This window comes from Artibeus jamaicensis, unplaced genomic scaffold, assembly GCF_021234435.1.
Source record: "Artibeus jamaicensis isolate MK-2021 breed Jamaican fruit bat unplaced genomic scaffold, CSHL_Jam_final contig_332, whole genome shotgun sequence".
In the NCBI taxonomy this organism is placed as follows: Eukaryota; Metazoa; Chordata; class Mammalia; order Chiroptera; family Phyllostomidae; genus Artibeus; species Artibeus jamaicensis.
In genome coordinates, this window is record NW_026521788.1 from 12,082,087 (window position 1) to 12,100,078 (window position 17,992).

The window sequence follows — 17,992 nt, forward strand, 5'->3', positions numbered from 1 at the left end:
CACACTTTATTTTATTTGCCCTTTGGCAGTCAGAAGTAACTGCTTGCCTTTTCACAAGATGCACACACACATGCACACATACACACACATACATATGCATGCACATACACATACCTATATATGTCTATATATATGTCTATATATGTGTGTGTATAGCTCTCTCTATATATACCTATATGCATTCATTCATGCATACATATGCATAAGTATATATAGGTATATAAACATTCAGATATGTATATATACATATAGACCTGTGTGTGTGTGCATGTGTGCGTGTGTGTGTGTGTGTGTGTGTGTGTATATGGGTCCTCCTGAAAAACTGGGTTTTGGAGTCCTTGGCATTCTTAAAAGATTATATAGTTGGTTCTGCATTTACCACCTGTAATCAGATCCTGTTAGGCTTTGCAGAAAAGTACATCCAGCCATGATTCAGGGCACTTGAAATAAGTTTGTTAAAGGACTGCATCATGTAGATGTGTTTAACACCTTTTAGAGCATCGACATGCTCAATATTGTTTAAACTGGGGGGGGGGGGTGTTAAGTTACACACATCTCTCTTTCTCATTAAATTGTCATATATTGTCCTGGATTATTTACGGAATTACTTAGAGAGTCAGGTGCTCATTTATTGCCTTTAAGAATAGTCATTATGATAACATGACAACATCTGTTGGGTTGACCAAAAAGTCTGTTTAGATCTTTTCGTAAAATGAAAGACGCATTTTTCATTTTCACCAATAACTTCATTGATGTGGATATTTTGAGCATGTCGGCTGTCTCTCACTATCGGCCTCTAGTGGGCTGAGGTCAGGAATGCTGCTAAACATCTTCCAAGGTGCAAGACACCCCCATAGCAAAGAATTATTTGGCCAAAATGTCAATAGTACCAAGAAACTTCGTAAAACACTTTTGACATGCTCCATCAGTCACAGCACCTTCTCCATACACTGCACAAATCTTTTGTTTGCATTTTAGTTGTGTTTTTACCTTTCTTGAAATAATAAAGCATAATATGCCAAAATGTTGCATATCTTTTTACATCTTCAATATGAAAATGGCTACATAAAAACTTACCAATTTTGATAAGTTTTTTTTATTTTTTTAAATATTTTTTATTGATTATGCCATTACAGTTGTTCTATTTCCCCCTTCATTCCCCTCCACCCTGCACAACCCCGTCCCCACCATTCCCCCCCATTTAGTTTATGACCATGTGTCTCAAGTTCTTTAGATTCTATATTTCCCATACTATTCTGGCCCTCCCGCTGTCTATTTTCTACCTACCATCTATGCTACTTATTCTCTGTACCTTCTCCCCCCTTCTCCTTCTCCCACTGCCCTGTTGCTAACCCTCCATGTGATCTTCATTTCTATGGTTCTGCTCCTGATCTAGCTCTCCTCTTAGTTTGCTTTTGTTTTAGGTGTGGTTGTTAATAACTGTGAGTTTGCTGTCCTTTCACTGTTCATCTTTTTTATCTTCTTTTTCTTGGGTAAGTCCCTTTAACATTTCATATAAAAAGGGCTTGGTGATGATGAACTCCTTGAATTTGATCTTATCTGAGAAGCACTTTATCTGCCCTTCCATTCTAAATGAAAGCTTTGCTGAATAGAGCAATCTTGGTTGTAGATCTTTGGTTTTTGTGACCTGGAATACTTCTTTCCAGCCCCTTCTTGCCTGTAAGGTCTCTTTTGAGAAATCAGCTGACAGTCTGATGGGAAGTCCTTTGTAGGTGACTGTCCCCTTATCTCTTGCTGCTTCTAGAATTCTCTTCTTCATTTTAATCTTGGCTAATATAATGATGATGTGCCTTGATGTGTTACTCCTTTTGTCCAACTTCTTTGGGACTCTGAGCTTCCTGGATTTCCTGGAAGTCTATTTCCTTTGCCAGATTGGGAAGTTCTCCTTTATTATTTGTTCAAATAAGTGTTCCATTTGTTGCTGTTCCTCTTCCCCTTCTGGTACCCCTATAATTTGGACGTTGGAATGTTTAAAGATATCCTGGAGGTTCCTAAGCCACCTCATTTTTTTGAATTCTTGTTTCTTCATATTTTTCTGTTTGGTCATTTTTTCCTTCCTTCTGGTCCACTCCCTTGATTTGAGTTCCAGGTTCCTTTCCATCACTATTGGTTTCCTGTGCATTTTGCTTCATTTCACTTAGTGTAGCCTTCATTTGTTCCTCTAATTTGTGACTAAAATCAACCAGTTCTGTGAGCATCCTGATCACCAGTGTTTTTGAACTGTGCATCTGAAAGGTTGGCTATCTCTTGGTCTCTTAGAAGTATTGGGTCTGGGACTTTGAGCTGTTCTGCTTGAGCCACAATGTTTTGGTCTGTTTGAGCCTGTTAGTATGAAGGGCGGAGCCTTAGATGTTCACCAGTGCGGGGTGACCCAGGTCACTGGGTTGTGACGCTGCATGTGGGGACGGGGTCAAAGAGGGGCAATAGTGGTCCCCTCTGCTGCTTCCCACTGCTGGGGCTTGAGTGGTCTGTCTCACTGCTTGCTCCTTTGCTGGTTTATCTGTGTGCGAATGTGTGACTATGGTCAGCCTGTCGCCTTGCGCCCTCACTGAGTCCACGTGTTGCCACCCCACACCTGGGATTCTCCCACAAATGAATTCACTTGCCCGCCTGGGTCAGGGGATCTTTCCTGCCTGACCCTGTTTTACTGCTGGCTCCACCCCTCTTACCGGTCTGGCTGAATGATTATTGTTGCCGTATAGTTCAATTTTCTGTGTTTTGGCTGCATTTCTGTTACTAAAATTTTGTTGTCTTTAAACTTGGTTGTGCGAGTAGGCACAATGTTTCCACCTACGCCTCCATCTTGGTGGAAGTCTTCCAATTGTGATAAGTTTTTGAAAAATGCATGCTGATACAGCAGCTGTTGCAATACAATCTAACAAAATTGTTTCAAGTGAAGTTAGAGGCAAGTAAGCAGTGCTAGAGGCACCTTATGGAAAAATCCAAATGAACTTTTTGGCCGACCCAATATTTTACAACAGTTGCAGAATTGCAGAATTGCAACTGTTGTAAAATAGAGCAAGAATTCTCAGAGCAATAAAGTGTAGGGGGTGAAGTTTAAAGGCTTCACCCAAAATATTTATATCATAGCCTAATATAAAAATTCATATCAAAGGATGAAAGGACAAAATTCTGAAAATACTTATGGAGAGGAAAGAGATTCCCCAGTGCCAGAGAAAATTGTTAAATGAAATTAAGAAAGAGAGAGAGAGATAGGTAGCTACCTACCTGAGAAGGAAGAACTCTGCAAAGGAGTACACATATAATTAAGCAATAAAATTCTCTCTACATATAGCTTTCTGCTTTAGGACTATGACTGCCTTAATCTTTTTCACATTAAAAATTTGAATTCAGTTGATTTGGGCCATTTTCTCCTGGAAACATTCTTCAGTTTAGAGAAGAAATTTGGGAGGTGATGAAGGCAGGGCTCTGCTACATTGTCATTGCTGCTTCTTTAAAAAATATATATACAGCCCTGCCTGGTGTGGCTCAGTGGATTGAGTGCCAGCCTGTGAACCAAAGGTCGCTGGGTCAATTCCCAGTCAGGGCACATGCCTGGGTTGCGGGCCAGGCCCCTAGTTGGAGGAGTGCACAAGGCAACCAACTGATGTTTCTCTCACATGTTGTTGTTTCTTTCCCTCTCTGTTTCTCTCCCTTCTGCTCTCTCTAAAAGTAAATTTTAAAAAATCTTTAAAAATTATACAAATGAGCCCTGGCTGGTGTGGCTCAGTGGAATGAGCGCCAGTCAGCAAATCGAAGGGTTGTTGGTTCGATTCCCAGTCAGAGCACATGCCTGGGTTGCAGGCCGGGTTCCCTGGTGTGGGGCACGTGACAGGCAACCACACACTGATGTTTCTCTCCCTTTCTTTCTCCCTCCCTTCCTCTCTGTCTATAAATAATTTTTTTAAATCTTTTAAAAAATGATGCAAATTAATTCATGTATTCCTAGCCAGGTAGTTCAGTTGGTTAGAGTGTTGTCTGATACACCAAGGTTAGATCTTCCAGGGAGGTTTTTTCCTGGGCTTACTGGCAATGAGCTACCAGCAACTAGTGCTTCCCCATAAGGCATTCTCTGAACACAACTTCTGACATGATATTCAAACACTATCAGCTTGAGAAGGCAACTTCCCAAAGCAGCTGGTGCCCAAGCCCAGACTATTTATCTCCTATTTACAAGGACATTCTTATGCTTTCCCCATAAAAAAGGAAGGACAATGTGGCAGTTGGATCCCACTTTCTGGAGTACAAAATCAGTGCATAAAGCTAGCCTCTCTACAGGATAAGGCCTTGCTAGGGTGTTTCAGAAGCCTCTTCACCCAAAAGTACTTCAGACTTCCTAAAGCTGATTGGACCATGGGTGGCCACCTTAACCCAAGGGTTGTCTATCTGTACTTTGTTCACTAGCTGACAGTTTATACCTTGGAGTAAAACGATGAGTTGCATCAGTGAGAGTCTTCCTTTTAGGGAGATGAAATGGGGATACCAAAAAGCTTGGCCATTTTAGCAGCAGAAGCAGTTGCTGGGAGATTGTCAAAAAGTGGAGTAAGGATGGTACAAGCTCAAGCCTTGTGTAGGAGGACCTAAGGGAGCACTGGAAGGGGAAGTCAAGCCAATCAGCAGAGAGAGGTGAGACCCTGTAAAAAGGAAAGTAAGAAAGTAGCCAGGTTCTAGACTTGTCAAAGTCATCTTCTTCTTCTCCTTTTCTTTCTTCTTTATTATTATTATTATTACTATTATTATTTGGCAGAGGGAAGGTGAGACTTCCAAATTAAGTTTTAGATCTCACTGATTTATTTCTATCATTTTTTTCACTATCCGATTCCCCTGTACATTTCTTTTTAACTTACTCGAGTGGATTTTTTGTTTCTTGCTCTTTGTAAGCCTTTACCGTGGTAGCTAGTGTTTGAGTTTCCTGGAAAGCTTTCCTCCACCCCATTTTGTAGTAATGGACTGGCATTCCTAGAAGAAAGGTGACCACACCCAGTAAGCTTTTGGAAATATAAGGCTGAAGCAGATGTGAGCACTTTCAACATATTAGATACTATGTTTGGCACATTATATATATTAATGTCAGTTAATTTTTTACAATAATATATCTAGAGATTATTATCTCTAATGACAGATGATGAAATTGAGGCTTAGAGAGTTTAAGTGGCTTAGAGAAAGTCAACCGGTGGGTGTTCAGAGCTGGGATTCCATCTCAGGGTACTGGTCAGTCTACAAAACCCATGTTCCTCCGACTGCCCTGGGTGGCCTCCCAGTTTATAGCAGGGTTCAGGGTCTTTTAGGAAGACGTGGATGATGAGAAACCAAAGTTTGGAATTCTGGGGCACCCTTGAAAAGAGGAGCTAGTGACAGAAAAGGGAAACTCAGGGAAGTAGAAGACCCAGCTAGCACGGTCCCGTGGAAGCCAGAGGCGGTGAGCGTTAGGAAAAGTATACAGGTGGCCCACAATCAAACGGTTCAGAAACACCGCAGAGAGTAAGTGGGTAAGTAGCGCATTGGATTCGGTAATTAGAAAAGCTCAAGAGTGACATTGGTGAAAACCGATTCTGCTTGTGCTGAGAGCAGAAGCCAAGTTTTAATGAGCACACAAGTTCACAAGAATGAAGGGATTTAGGAGTGTGAGTTGACTGCCCTGAGCACGTACTGTCAGTGGAAGGGAAGGAGCCAACGGTGAAGACGAAGCTCAGAATTCAGAATTCTAAGGGAAGGAGACAGGCGAGATTGGCATTGCACAAAGGAGGCGCCTTTTGCAATAGGAACTAGGTAGGTATGAGTGTGTGCATGCTTGGAGGGTGAGAAATTCATGTATTTGAGTGAAATCTGTAAAAATAACAAGATCAGCTATATAGCACATTAGAAATTCCTGTAAGCGCTTTACAAACTAATTTATTACCCCCACTTCCCAGATCGGGACCGACAGGTTCAGTAACTGGATCCAGATCAAACTGCAGAGAACCACTGGAGCCCCAGGCGGTCGTCAGCCCCAGCTGCAGCGGAGGTCAGCGGTGAGTCAGCGGGCGGCGCCCCTGCTGGCCGCGGAGGAGGCCGGGCGGGAACTACACTTCCCAGGGTGCCCGGAGGGGCGGGGCGCGGGCGGGGAGAGCGCAGGCTCCTTCCCAGAAGTAAAAGCGGAAACAAAAGAGTCTCGCCGGTGTCCCCGCCCGCACAGTCCTCGCGCACACTCGCGCTCGGGCGCACACGGAGCAGGAGCAGGCTCCCGGAGCGAGCCAGCCAGCAGCGAGCCGGGGACCCGCCGGGCTGAGCCCGCCGAAGCACCAGCGAGCCGCGCCCGCAGCGACCCCACGCCCGAGCCCCGCAGCCGTCCCCCGCCGGCCGGTGTCCCCGCCGTCCTCCCTGACCCATGGCGCTGAAGCGGATTCAGAAAGTGAGTGCTGGGGGCAGGCCTGGGGCGCCGGGGCGGCTTCGGTCCCAGCCCGCACTGACCCGGGCGGTGTTCCCAAGCGACTCACCGAGAGGGCACGGGATGGAAGGGCGAGCAGGGGCGGGTACCCGAGGCCGGAGACGCGGGCCGGGCCAGCGGCACCGGACAAGTGGTGTGGGAGCAGGGATCGGTCCTGGGTGGCTGGAGGTGCTTGGAGGCAAAGGGCCCCCGGTGCTCGGGCTGGACCTGTGATCTGGAGACCTTCCTACTCTGTCTCCAGATCTGCAGCTCCAGATCTGAAGCTCCCGAAATCGGGGCTTCACAGTCACCGCTGGATTTGTGCCCTACACTGGGCTAGTTTTGGCCTCTGTCATGCTGTTTTTTCTTTTTGCTGTTTCTTAATCCCATTCTCTGTTATCTTTTTGCTTCCCCGGGCTCCCGATGAGGGCAAGGAAGGTGTGGTGGGCCTGCAGCCCTTTTCCTCGGATCTGTTGGGTTTGTTCTTTCTCTCCTTTGCGGTTGGCTCTTGCTCAGATACCCGAATGGGCTGGAAAAGCCGATTTGGGGCCCAGAAGCCAGGAGAAGCCTCCTGCTCCTTCTATTTTGGTGCCTCTCTTGCTGCCACTTTAGGTCACATAGCTGTAGTGAAAACATAGTTGCTGGTACACAAGATGACCTCCTGGCTGTGATTCACAGTGAGGCAGCCAAACAGGTTTTTTTCCTCCCTTTCATGATAAACTTACATGTAAAGTTTGAGACACAACAGAAACTGGCGCAATTAAATTGTTTGATGCTTTGACACATGGGTTTAGAATGAGGAAGAAATGTATATATTCATTCAAGAAATATCTGTTCCAACTGTAAGGAATTATCATCTTGTGCATATTTATTGCTACTGTATCAGATGTGAACATTTTCCAATATTGGGGTTGGGCCATTTTCTCTCTGTTCAGTTTTATTTGTTGTTGAGTTAGTGGTCTGCCCAGTAATGCCAGTTTTAGGTTTTAGAGTTATAGTTCACGTTCATGAGGAGAGCATTGAGAATTTGTTGTTGAAATTGGGAGTGCATTCAGCAAGTTAAGCCAAGAATGGACAGCGTGTTTTATAAGTGATTGCAGAAGAAATCGGTGCCTTCCAAAAATTTTTATCAACATGTTATCAAGAGAGCAATGACAGAGATGTATACATTATATTCTCAGTCACCGCTGGTGACATCTTTCTGTACAGAGGACAGCAACTTTCAGACCTACACATTTTTTTTGTTTGTTTCAAATCTATGAGTCATTGTTGTTTTTTGTGCCTTTAAGGGTCCTCTTACTATAAAGCATATCTAATTAGCATTTATTAATATGTTTTCTGGTTTGGAGATAATGCAGTCATACATTTTTTTTTTACATATAAGCAACCTAGTTTTTAAGCCCCAGCCAGAATCTTTGCTATACCTTATGTACTTATTAATGATGATGTAATATCGTCTGGCACTTAAATAATACACCTTTTCCAAGAATGTTGTAAAATTGCATTTTCTCCTTCCTAGCTATGAGCATTTTTCATGAGACTTTGCATATATGATGGCTTTTAAATAGTGGAGAATTTGTCCACAGTGAGTAGGACTTCAAAGAAAATGGACACTATTTGTAAATACCATCCTGGGCAACTGTCATTCACCATGCTGAACTAATGCATTTGACTAACATTTGTAATGTGGCATATGCACAAACCATATTTTTATAGTTACAGTTATTTTTAGTTTACAGGAGGGTTGACTGATTAAAAAAATCACTTAGAATTGATGTCAGACCTGCAAAAGTTGATATTTAGGAGACGAAATTGGGGATCATGTAACATCACATCTCCACGTGTCAGTCTTTGGCTTTCCTTTTCTGTTATCAGAAGACTTCACTTGCACAAGTTGCCTTTCCATTAATCACATGTTCACACCATTCCCTCAAACTTTAGGGGGCATTATTTTGTTTGACTTCCCACTTTTCCTCCTCCTTTAGCCACTTGATTGGAAGCCAATTCTAGGTAAGATGTACTGTTCATCGTATATAGAGCTATGAAGCTCTCCTCGATAGCACCAGTAGACAGGTTCTTATTTGCGTCTTGCATATTCCCACTGCAGAAGATGCACAGTAACATTTAGCCCTTCTTTTTTGAGCATTTCAGAGTAACACTGCTGTCCCTTGCCAGGTAGCTTGTTTGGTTGGGCACCGGCATGATACATCAGGGTGGCAGGTTTGATCCCCAGTTAGGGCGCATGCAGGAATCACCTGATGAGAGCATGGAGGAGTGTAACAGCAATTCGATGCTGGTCTCTCAGCCTTTCTCTGTCTCTTTCTCTCCTTGCCTTCCACCCTCCCTCCCTTTCTCTCTAAAATTCAATAAAAATAAATTAATTAATTAACACTGTCAGATACCTTCCAGGCTCCTGGGGTTGTGATTTTTCTGTACGTAATGTGGCAGCAGACTTGAGAACTGTGTATGGCCTCAGAGAACTCTGAAGTAGTGGAGTGGAGCCGAGCAGAGGGCAGGGGCGCAGCTTCCAGCGTAGTGTCCCAGAACCCCTTGCGTGATATTTTCAGACTGTCCCCTCTGCAGTAAGTGGAGAGATGTTGAATCCCTCAGATGGGCTGGGGTGGAAGAGTTGAGGACCAGTGATGTTCTACCCACCTTGTTCAAAGGCCTGGGGTAGAGAAGTACTTTGTCCAAGTTAATTTGTTAAGAAGTGATTTGACATATTTGGGAATGTTAGAAAGTTTATGACTTTATATTTTTTCACTTCGTTTGGAAATATTAAATATGCTTGAATTAAAATTATATATACAGTGTATACAAAGCATGTGGGTATCAGTGCTTAGAAACATTTTTATACTAGAGTATGTTAAATGATTTAGTACTTTAATGTAGGCATCTAGTGCCAGTTTTGCATGTCAGCTCATAAATTTACACAGCCACGCCCTATTTTTAGATGCAGTGGAAGTTATCAGTCACCTAAATCACTAAAGGGAAAAAGTTCAAACAGAGTCTGAGGAAAGATACCTAAAACATGTCTGAAAAAAGAGGGCATTGTGCAGCTGGGCATATGTTATTGCCCAGAATTAATTTCTAAGTGTTTTTTAATCAATATTTTCAAATCTTGATGAACTTTATTGGAAACCATTTAAAAAGTAACTTTATCTCATAATACTGAAAGTGTTGAGAACCAGAAAGGAAAAAGAAAGGAAATCAGAGTACAGGCATTATGATCATCCTAGTATGTAGTTGACCCTTGAATGACATGTTTGAACTATACAGGTCTCCTTGTATATGGGATTTTTTTTTCCAGTAAATACCTGAACTGTTTTTGATCCACGTTTGGGAGTTGGGTGTGCAGGGCCAACTGTGTGCCAGTTTATGTCCTGGACTTGAGCATTATGGGGGATTCTAGAATCAATCCTCTGTGGATGAGGTGCAGCTCAAGTTTTGAGGAAGTGAAAAGTTATATGTGGATTTGGTTTTCACATGTGTGAGGTTTGGTGCCCTTAACCCCTGCATTGTTCAAGGGTTAACTGCATTTCTTCTAGGTTGTTCTTTTGTCTGATAAAGAATTTGAAGCAATTAACGTGATATGTTATGATAGGCTTGTTGCCTTTTTTGATCTGTATTTTGAAAAGCAAAACAGAAGTTTTGTTTTGCAGATAATAGCAACACAGGTAATGGTTTCTTAATGTATAGTTCTGTCCCCAAAGTGGAAAATTTATTTTTTAATAATTAATATAAATATGCAAACATAGATTACAATACAACTTTATCAATGTTTTGAGCTGCTGCATATTTTACTTGTATAATTCCACATTAAACTGTTTATATTAATCTAGAAAACCTTAGGACACTTAAAAATAACAACAAACCCATCTTTCTGTGGATGAAGCTTCAAATGGGAGAAAAAGATCTGGTTTCTATTCCTGGCTCTGTGACTTACTAGCTTGTTTCCCTGGCCTTACAATGCTGCTGCTGATAAGTACAGTTAGAATGTACAATATATATGGTTACTTTGTGCTGGACACTATTTTAAGTGCTTGACATATATTAATTAGTTTAATCCTTAGTGGGTCAAAGAGGTAGAAATGATTATTATCCCCATTTAATAGATGATGAAACTGAGGTGGGGATGTTGAGTAATGTACTCGGAATCGCATATCTAGTAAGTGGCAATGCTAGGGGTCCAAACCAGGCAGTTGGCCCGAGATTCCCTGCTCTTAACCATTTTAGTGCATAGCTTCTCTTATCCAGATGGACCATATCTTATATCTATTGTACTTAAGTTGAAGGATGTACAGAGTCAAACGAGTTTATGGGTGTAAGTGCCTTGTAAACTGTTCTAGTCAAATGTAAAGTGGTGTTATAATTAAGTGGTGTTCTAGTCAAATGTAAAGTGGTGTCATAAATGACTGCATATGCAGTCATTTTCACTGTTGCATCACTCCACGTGTTGATTATACATTGTGAATAAATCTCTGCTTTGAGGTGACGTACACTGGATCTTTTAACATGGTGAATCAATAATGTAACTTTGTTCTGTCACTTAAAATTTTTCTCCTCCCAAGCATTCAGAAGAGTTGTTCTGTCAAAAGGATCATTTCATTGTGGAGTTTTCATTTGAGCAAGCAGTTTATGAATTGATGTAGCTGTTTAGTTCCTCCGGGGGCTTTGGAGAGTAGTCAGCTGTTCAGATTGCACGTATATGTTAGTAGGACTTTCAGATTACAAGGTTAAATCTCAGTCTCCAGGATCTGTCAATAAAGAAGCATATAACTTCAAAAATTTTTTACAGGATTAAAATAAAACAGTATTTATGCTTCTTGGTAAATAAATGGTTTGCCTTGAGATAAGAGGAAGGAATTGTTCTTTTTTAAAAAGCCACCATGTGAATTTTTCTGAATCTTTGTAATTAAGCTCAGTCTTCCTTTTGCCTCTGGTACCAAGTAGTTTTCTTCCTTCATCCCTAAAAGGTGTAAAAAGATGAGGTAGCCTATTAATAGTTAAGGAGTTCTGAAGTTCCTTCTCTGTGGAAATAAATAGCATAGATCTAAATAAAGCTGTTTATGCTTATTTTAGGAGGCCAAGCACATATTAGAAAAACCAAACCTAGCAGGATGTGGGTTTACCTCCAAAAAAAGCAGAGTAGCGTCCTTACTTGCTTTAGTTCCCTGAAAAACACAGAAAACATTTAATGAATGCCACTAATCAAAACGATAAGCCTTATACCTTCCATCAAACTGAGGTAGTGGTTGTCTACAATGTATTAGCTCCACTTATCCCCCCTCCTTTTTAACAGCCAATGAATTGATATTTAATTAAGAACAGATATTGAGATACTGTCCTCTCTTTTAACCATGTGATGCTGGACTAAAAGGTACTAGGGTATATAATGTAACTCAGGAATCAGGGATTGGCAGGGTCCTCAGGCCACCTCAGAATATCTGCCTGAGGGCAAAACAGGTTTTATTTCTGGCCGGCCTTAGTTTAGATGGCCTCTAAGAAGCTGAGGTTTTTCTGCATGTAAATTTGGTTCTGGGATGAATCTGTGAGGCTCCGGCTACACATATTGGACAGTAAGTAGTAAGAGTAAGAGGCACTTGTTCCGGGCGTTGTCATCAGTTTGGGGAGGAAGCCCGGGTCCCGTAGAGGACGCCTGCAGTCTGGTGCTGCCCATCGGATCACCACCGGGCTCTAGCTTCCTGTCTTGCCTCTTTCCGGATGTTTCCACTGCTGCTGTCTATGCAGATTATCCTGTTTGTGTGGCTTTTCTCTTTTGGTGACCAGATTGCATATTAGAGTCCTAGTCTCCTTTCAGATTTAGGAAAGCCTTTCCAACAGGGATAAGGTGAGGAATTGGTTCTTCCATCTTAAACTTCCATAATAGTAAAAAGAATCGATGGTTTTCACTCCTTTGTGAGGAGGCTCACAAAATGCCTCCTTATGTGAGCACTTTGGGTGGTTCTAGAGGGGACCACGCAGACCTGATGGTGGGGCTTGTTTGTTCTTCTCTAAACCAGTGAAACTCTGGCCTGCGTTTTTGCTTCCCTCGAATTTTAATGTATTGTATTTTCATTTTCGTCTAATTAAAAATATTTCCTCTTTCACTTTTGACTTCTTGTTCAGCCCTTGAGTTGTTTAGAAGTATATTATTTGTTTTCCAAATATCTGGGCTTTTACAGATAACATTCTATTATTGATTTATAATTTAATTCCATCGTTATCAGAGAAGATGTATTATTAACTCCTTTTAAATTTTTGAAACTTGTTTTATGGCCCAGAATGTGGTCTGTATTATTTACATAATCCCTTCAGGCATTATTAAGGTCAACATAGCTTTTGAATGAACAATATTAAATAATTTTTAGGCCTCATTTTGGCTGTGTCTGATTGTCATCTGTAGAACTTCGGTTATTCCCAAAGACTGAATGCCAAACTCAGGTTTATACCTTCCCACTGCCTTTTTGCACTTTTATGAGCTTGCAGAAGAGGGTGACAAAATCAGTTTCGTGGATCACAAACAGCATTTTAAAAAATGGAATGGAAAATGTTAATACTTTGGCTATGGTGAGGGTAGTGTTGTTTCACGAAACTTTTGTATTATGTGTGCATGTGTCTATGTGTATCTGTATGTGTATGAGAGGGGACTCCCCCCAAAACCTGGAATTATCCTCTGGAGGACAGGCCCCTTGTAGTGCAGACTTCCCCTGCTAGATGCATGTTCTGGGAACCCATCTGTATCAGTGTACCAGCCGGCATTGTTGTGAGAGGCTGCGTTTGGCTTCAGTTAATTTTTTTTTGAAGACTCTTTCAGCGCATTTGCCCATTTCATGATGGGTGATTTATGAGCACACCTGCCCACGCTGTGCTGAGTGTTCAGCTGTTTTCATCCAAAAACAGCATGAGCCCCTGTGCCCCACCTTCCTCCCTATTCACCTGATCTCTTTTTTTTTCCCCCACTGGATGAAAAAAGTCCTCAAAGGTAAACATGTTGCCAGTGTGAAAGAAGCAAAACAAAAAATGGCAGAAGCCCTAAAAGGCATCAAAATTAACAAGTTCAAAAACTGAGAAAAAAAAATCTTGATAGGTATATTGCATTAAACAGAGAGTACTTTGAAGGTGACTGAAGTTTAAACATGTAAGAATAAATACACAATTTTTATAAGTAAATTTCAGTTTTGAGGGGAGGTATCCCCTTGTATGTGATACGTGTACAAGGTTGTCATGTACTTCTTATTCTGAATTGCTATAAGGAGGGTTTGAAAAAAAATCACTGTACCACTTGTTCCATAGCATAAGATTCTTAGGTAGAATCAATATTGTCAAAAACACATTTCATATATTTATACATTATGTATATATAGAAAGAGCAAATGAACTATACACATACAAATGCACATACACATATACAGGTATATACAAATTGTGTAAAATGTTCTAGCCTTAGAAACAATTTTATGTCATACAAACTGTCTATGCTAATTCCTTTCTACTATAAGTAGCAGCCATTTAAAGACCATGGACTAAATAGTATGTGCCCGTGGGCTTTTTAAAAAAATCCTTACCCAAGAATATTTTTCTTATTGATTTTAGAGAGAGAGGAAGGGTGTGAGAGGAACACGGATTGATTGCTTCCCATACACACCCTGACCCTGGATTGAACCTGCAACCTTTTGGTGTAACAGGTGATGCTCCAACCAACTGAGACACCCAGCCAGGGCCACAGAAGCAGTTCTGTACAACCATACAATGTACAACCATACGTATTCAAGAATAGCCCTGGGTGACCCTAAAAGAGATTAATTTATTATGCAGGTACTTCCTAAGTGTCTATTGGCATACCAGTTATTAGGGATAGAGCTGTTAAGAAGTGGTGCTTGCCCTGGCTGGCGTAGCTCAGTGGATTGAGCGCGGGCCTGCGAACCAGAGTATCACGGTTCGATTCCCAGTCAGGGCACATGCCTGGGTTGCAGGCCAGTTCCCAGCAGGGGACTCACGAGGGGCAACCACACATTGATGTTTCTCTCCCACTCTTTCTCCTTCCCTTCCCCTCTCTCTAAAAGTAAATAAATAAAATATATTAAAAAAAGTTAAAAAAAAAAGAAGTGGTGCTTAATAACAAATATTTGGTGAATATTGCCAGGTATGTTTATGTTTTAAGTAGGTTTTAAGAAATACCCTGCTAGTTTCTTGTCTTTCATTTTTTTCTTTTTTCCCTGAAGCACCACCTTTCTTGGTTACTGTGAAGTAAATAGTAACCTCTGATAATGTTTCATTCAAAACGCTCTATGTTGCATGTTCCATTATGTGTCAGAACTCTATTATATATTTGAAAAGTTAGATGTGTTTTCCTTTCATGTTTTTCTTGCCTCTCAGAGGTCTTTGAACACACTCTCCTTAGAAACGTATGAAGTCGTGCTCATTTCTAACCTTTATAAAGGTTACAAGGCTCCTGGGAAAAGATAAAAAGAATTCCTTTTCATCCCTTCACTCGTCACACTTTTGTTTCTCTTGAGCGTGGCTGAAAATGTGCAAGTGGCTTAATTCGGTGTGGTGTATTGTTGGCTCTAATTCTGGTTGAAAATAATGGGCTCGACTTAGAACAGCCTTGAGACGAGTTCTGTTTGGGGGCAGGAACAGTGTGGGGGGTGAAATGAAAGTCAGATGGCCCTGAGCCTTTGTCCTAGCTTTAGCTTTGTGACCTTGGCCGAGAAACTCATTGTCTTTTTTTTCTTTATCTAGAAATGTAATGGGTTGAACTAGATAATTTGTATGGGTATAATTTTAGGCACACCTAAATAATGTTATTTGCTATTTGTTCAGCAAACAGCAAAAAATGGTCACAAAAATAAATATTGAGCAGTGGCACTATGTTCTGCTGCTGTATGAAACTTGAGTTAAAATTCTATTTACTTTCAGATGTCAGAATTGAACTAAATGTTAACATCTTATGTATAATATAATATTAGTGAGTGTATAAAGACATATTACTCTTTGAATAAAGAACAATTATTTCCAGTGCAAATAAGGTGTATTTCTGTTTTTGTACTGGTGGCATAGCATGCTCTTCTGATTCCATTTAGCTTCTATCGGTTTCACAGGTGTCTTTTGTACCTGAAAGATTGTTTTCTCCATATATTTAGATAACTGCCTTACAGCTTCATGCATTTATGGGGGACTCTCTGTATTTAAGGCATATACAAAATGGAATAAGGAGATAATGTAGAAAAGTAACCAGCGTTACCTAAGATACTGAAAACAAATAAAGGTAAGAAGTGTATCATAACAACAATGTAGCTTTAGGAAAGCGCCATAGAGAAAGCACAACATATTTGAGGAGGAAGGAAGTCAGAGGTGAGGGAGACCAAATTTATTTGGGGAAAAGAAGGGAAAATTCTATGGAGAAGATGGAATTGGTTGTGGTTTTAGAAGAAAGGGTAGCTCTTTTTTCTTTTTTTTTTTAAGATCTCACCTTTTTTTTTTTTTTTTTTTTTTTTTTTTCAGAGAGAAGGCAAGGTAGAAAGGGAGAGAAACATTGACCAGTTGCCTCATGTATGTGACCTGACCTGGGACCAAGCTCGCAATGCAGTCACGTGCCCAGACAGGAAATCTAGCAGGCCACCCTTCACCCTGCAGGATGACTCCCAACCAACTGAGCCATATCAGTCAGGGCTGAAAGGGCAGCAGGTTTAAAGACAGGACAGCCAGGTTCCTAGAGGAAGCTACATAAATGAAGGCACCAGATGCGGGCCCAATCTGGCCCTCCACCTTCTTTTATCCGACCCGCACTTTGTTTCTACCCGGCAGCAGCGCCAAGCTCTTGCTTAACTGTTAGGGAGTAGTTACATTTATAGTCCTAAAGTTACATTTGGCCCTTTGAAAGGCAACCACAAAGCTGATGTGACCCCTGGTGAAAATGAGTTTGACACCCCAGTGCTGGAGAGTATGTGGTTTATATGGGAAGGAACAGATAATCCTGCTTTTGGGAAGCATTTAGGGAATAGTAGGCCATAAAAACTCATACCATAGAAGGCCTTGAAGACCCATGCTGAGAAATGTGAACTTAATGCAGAAGTTTGGGGAAGCCGGCAAAGGTTTTTGAATAAGGAACTAACATTGCTAATCACAGAGTAGGTACGCATTCTTGCTCTCATAGAATACAAAATTGTTTACCATTTGTAATTACAAATTTGATAAATGTCATGAAAAGGGAAGTGCAGGGTTCCTCTTATACTCGGAATATAGTGGGGACCCCTTAAAAAAGGGGTCAAGGAAAACCTACTTAAGGAAATGGTGTGTAGGATGAGACATGAAGGTAAAAACTAAGGTAGGTGAAGTGAGTGAGTGTGTGTGGTATGGATGGTTTGGAATCTTCTGTCTAAAGGGAAACAATATTTCAAACTAGAGGCAAGATAGCATTTGGGGGATTGGCCGTCGTTATGACAGGTGCAGAGCAGGTTGCAGGAAAGCATGCAGACAGGAGGCCACAGAGACGGTGTCAGATCCTGGAGGGTCTACTGAGCCATTTTAATTAAGGACTTCTAAATCGTACATTAAGGCTAAGGAAAAGCATTGGAAGAATTTGGTATGGTACTTTAAGATGATTATTGACTGTGGTGTTGGTAGAGAAATAGGAGGACAAAGCATCAGCGAAGATGTTATTGTATTTATTCAAGTGAGATTTAAGGAGGTGTGAGCTAGGGTGGCAGCTGAGGACATTTGGAAAGAGGGGCATGTGAGAAAAATAATAGGGTGTTTGCCATTTAACGTTCTTGAGTTGGCCGCACCCACACAGCCCTTGACTCAGGTCAGTTCTGGGCTCGGTGGTCTAAGCAGTCTCTTCCTCCTACTACCCAGTCTGTCCCAGACACTTTGGTAGTGTCGCCCTTGTTCGGTGGAACCTCTGTCTTCTTATACTAAAATGTGCCCCCTCTGGCTTTTCTCAGACTCTTAAGCCTTTTGGACTTTGGTTTTTCTATGTCATGGGCTTACTTGTTTTCCCTTTCAGTGCAAGGGATCTGAGTCAAAGGAGAGTCTGAACAACTTGGTACTGACTAATGTGAGGGGGTGGGAGGGTAGGAAGGCACCTGGAGGGAAGCCCAAATCAGATGATGATTCCAGGGCTTAGAGTTTGGGGGGGTGGAATAAGTGCATTTTTACTATAAGAAAGTAGACTCAAGTACAAGTTTTTATTGAAATACCCTGGATTTGTGTAAGCTATATTTTTATTTATGTAATTCCTACGATTGAAATGTTACATATAAAGGGAAGTGATCGGGAGTCTTCTCTTTAAAAGGAAGCTGTGTTTTAAACTAGAGGCAAGGTAACGTTTGGGGAAATTAAAAGTCATTACGGGAGCTGTAGAGAGCACTGGGGGGGGGGCAGGAATGTGGCTGCAGATTTGCAGCCCCTGATCCTGACCTCAAACATTTCTTCTTGATCGAGCTTTTTAGAGTTCAGTCAATAGATGTCACTTTGACGCTGCAAAGTCAATAGCATCATTGCTTTTTTCATCCTCTTCTGTGTGGAGTTTGGCTGCATTCTTATTATTATTCTTTTTAA

At 41.4% G+C, this 17,992-nt stretch overlaps 1 protein-coding gene across 1 annotated transcript in view; it reads left to right on the forward strand.

Moving 5' to 3' along the window:
• The first annotated feature begins 6,172 nt into the window (after nt 1–6,172).
• UBE2D1 (ubiquitin conjugating enzyme E2 D1) overlaps nt 6,173–17,992 on the forward strand; it is a 37,627-nt gene continuing 25,807 nt past the window's right edge. The window contains exon 1 of the mRNA XM_037139921.2: nt 6,173–6,412. Coding sequence (XP_036995816.1) covers nt 6,389–6,412 — 24 coding nt within the window. The 5' untranslated portion in view covers nt 6,173–6,388. The remainder of the gene's footprint in view (nt 6,413–17,992) is intronic.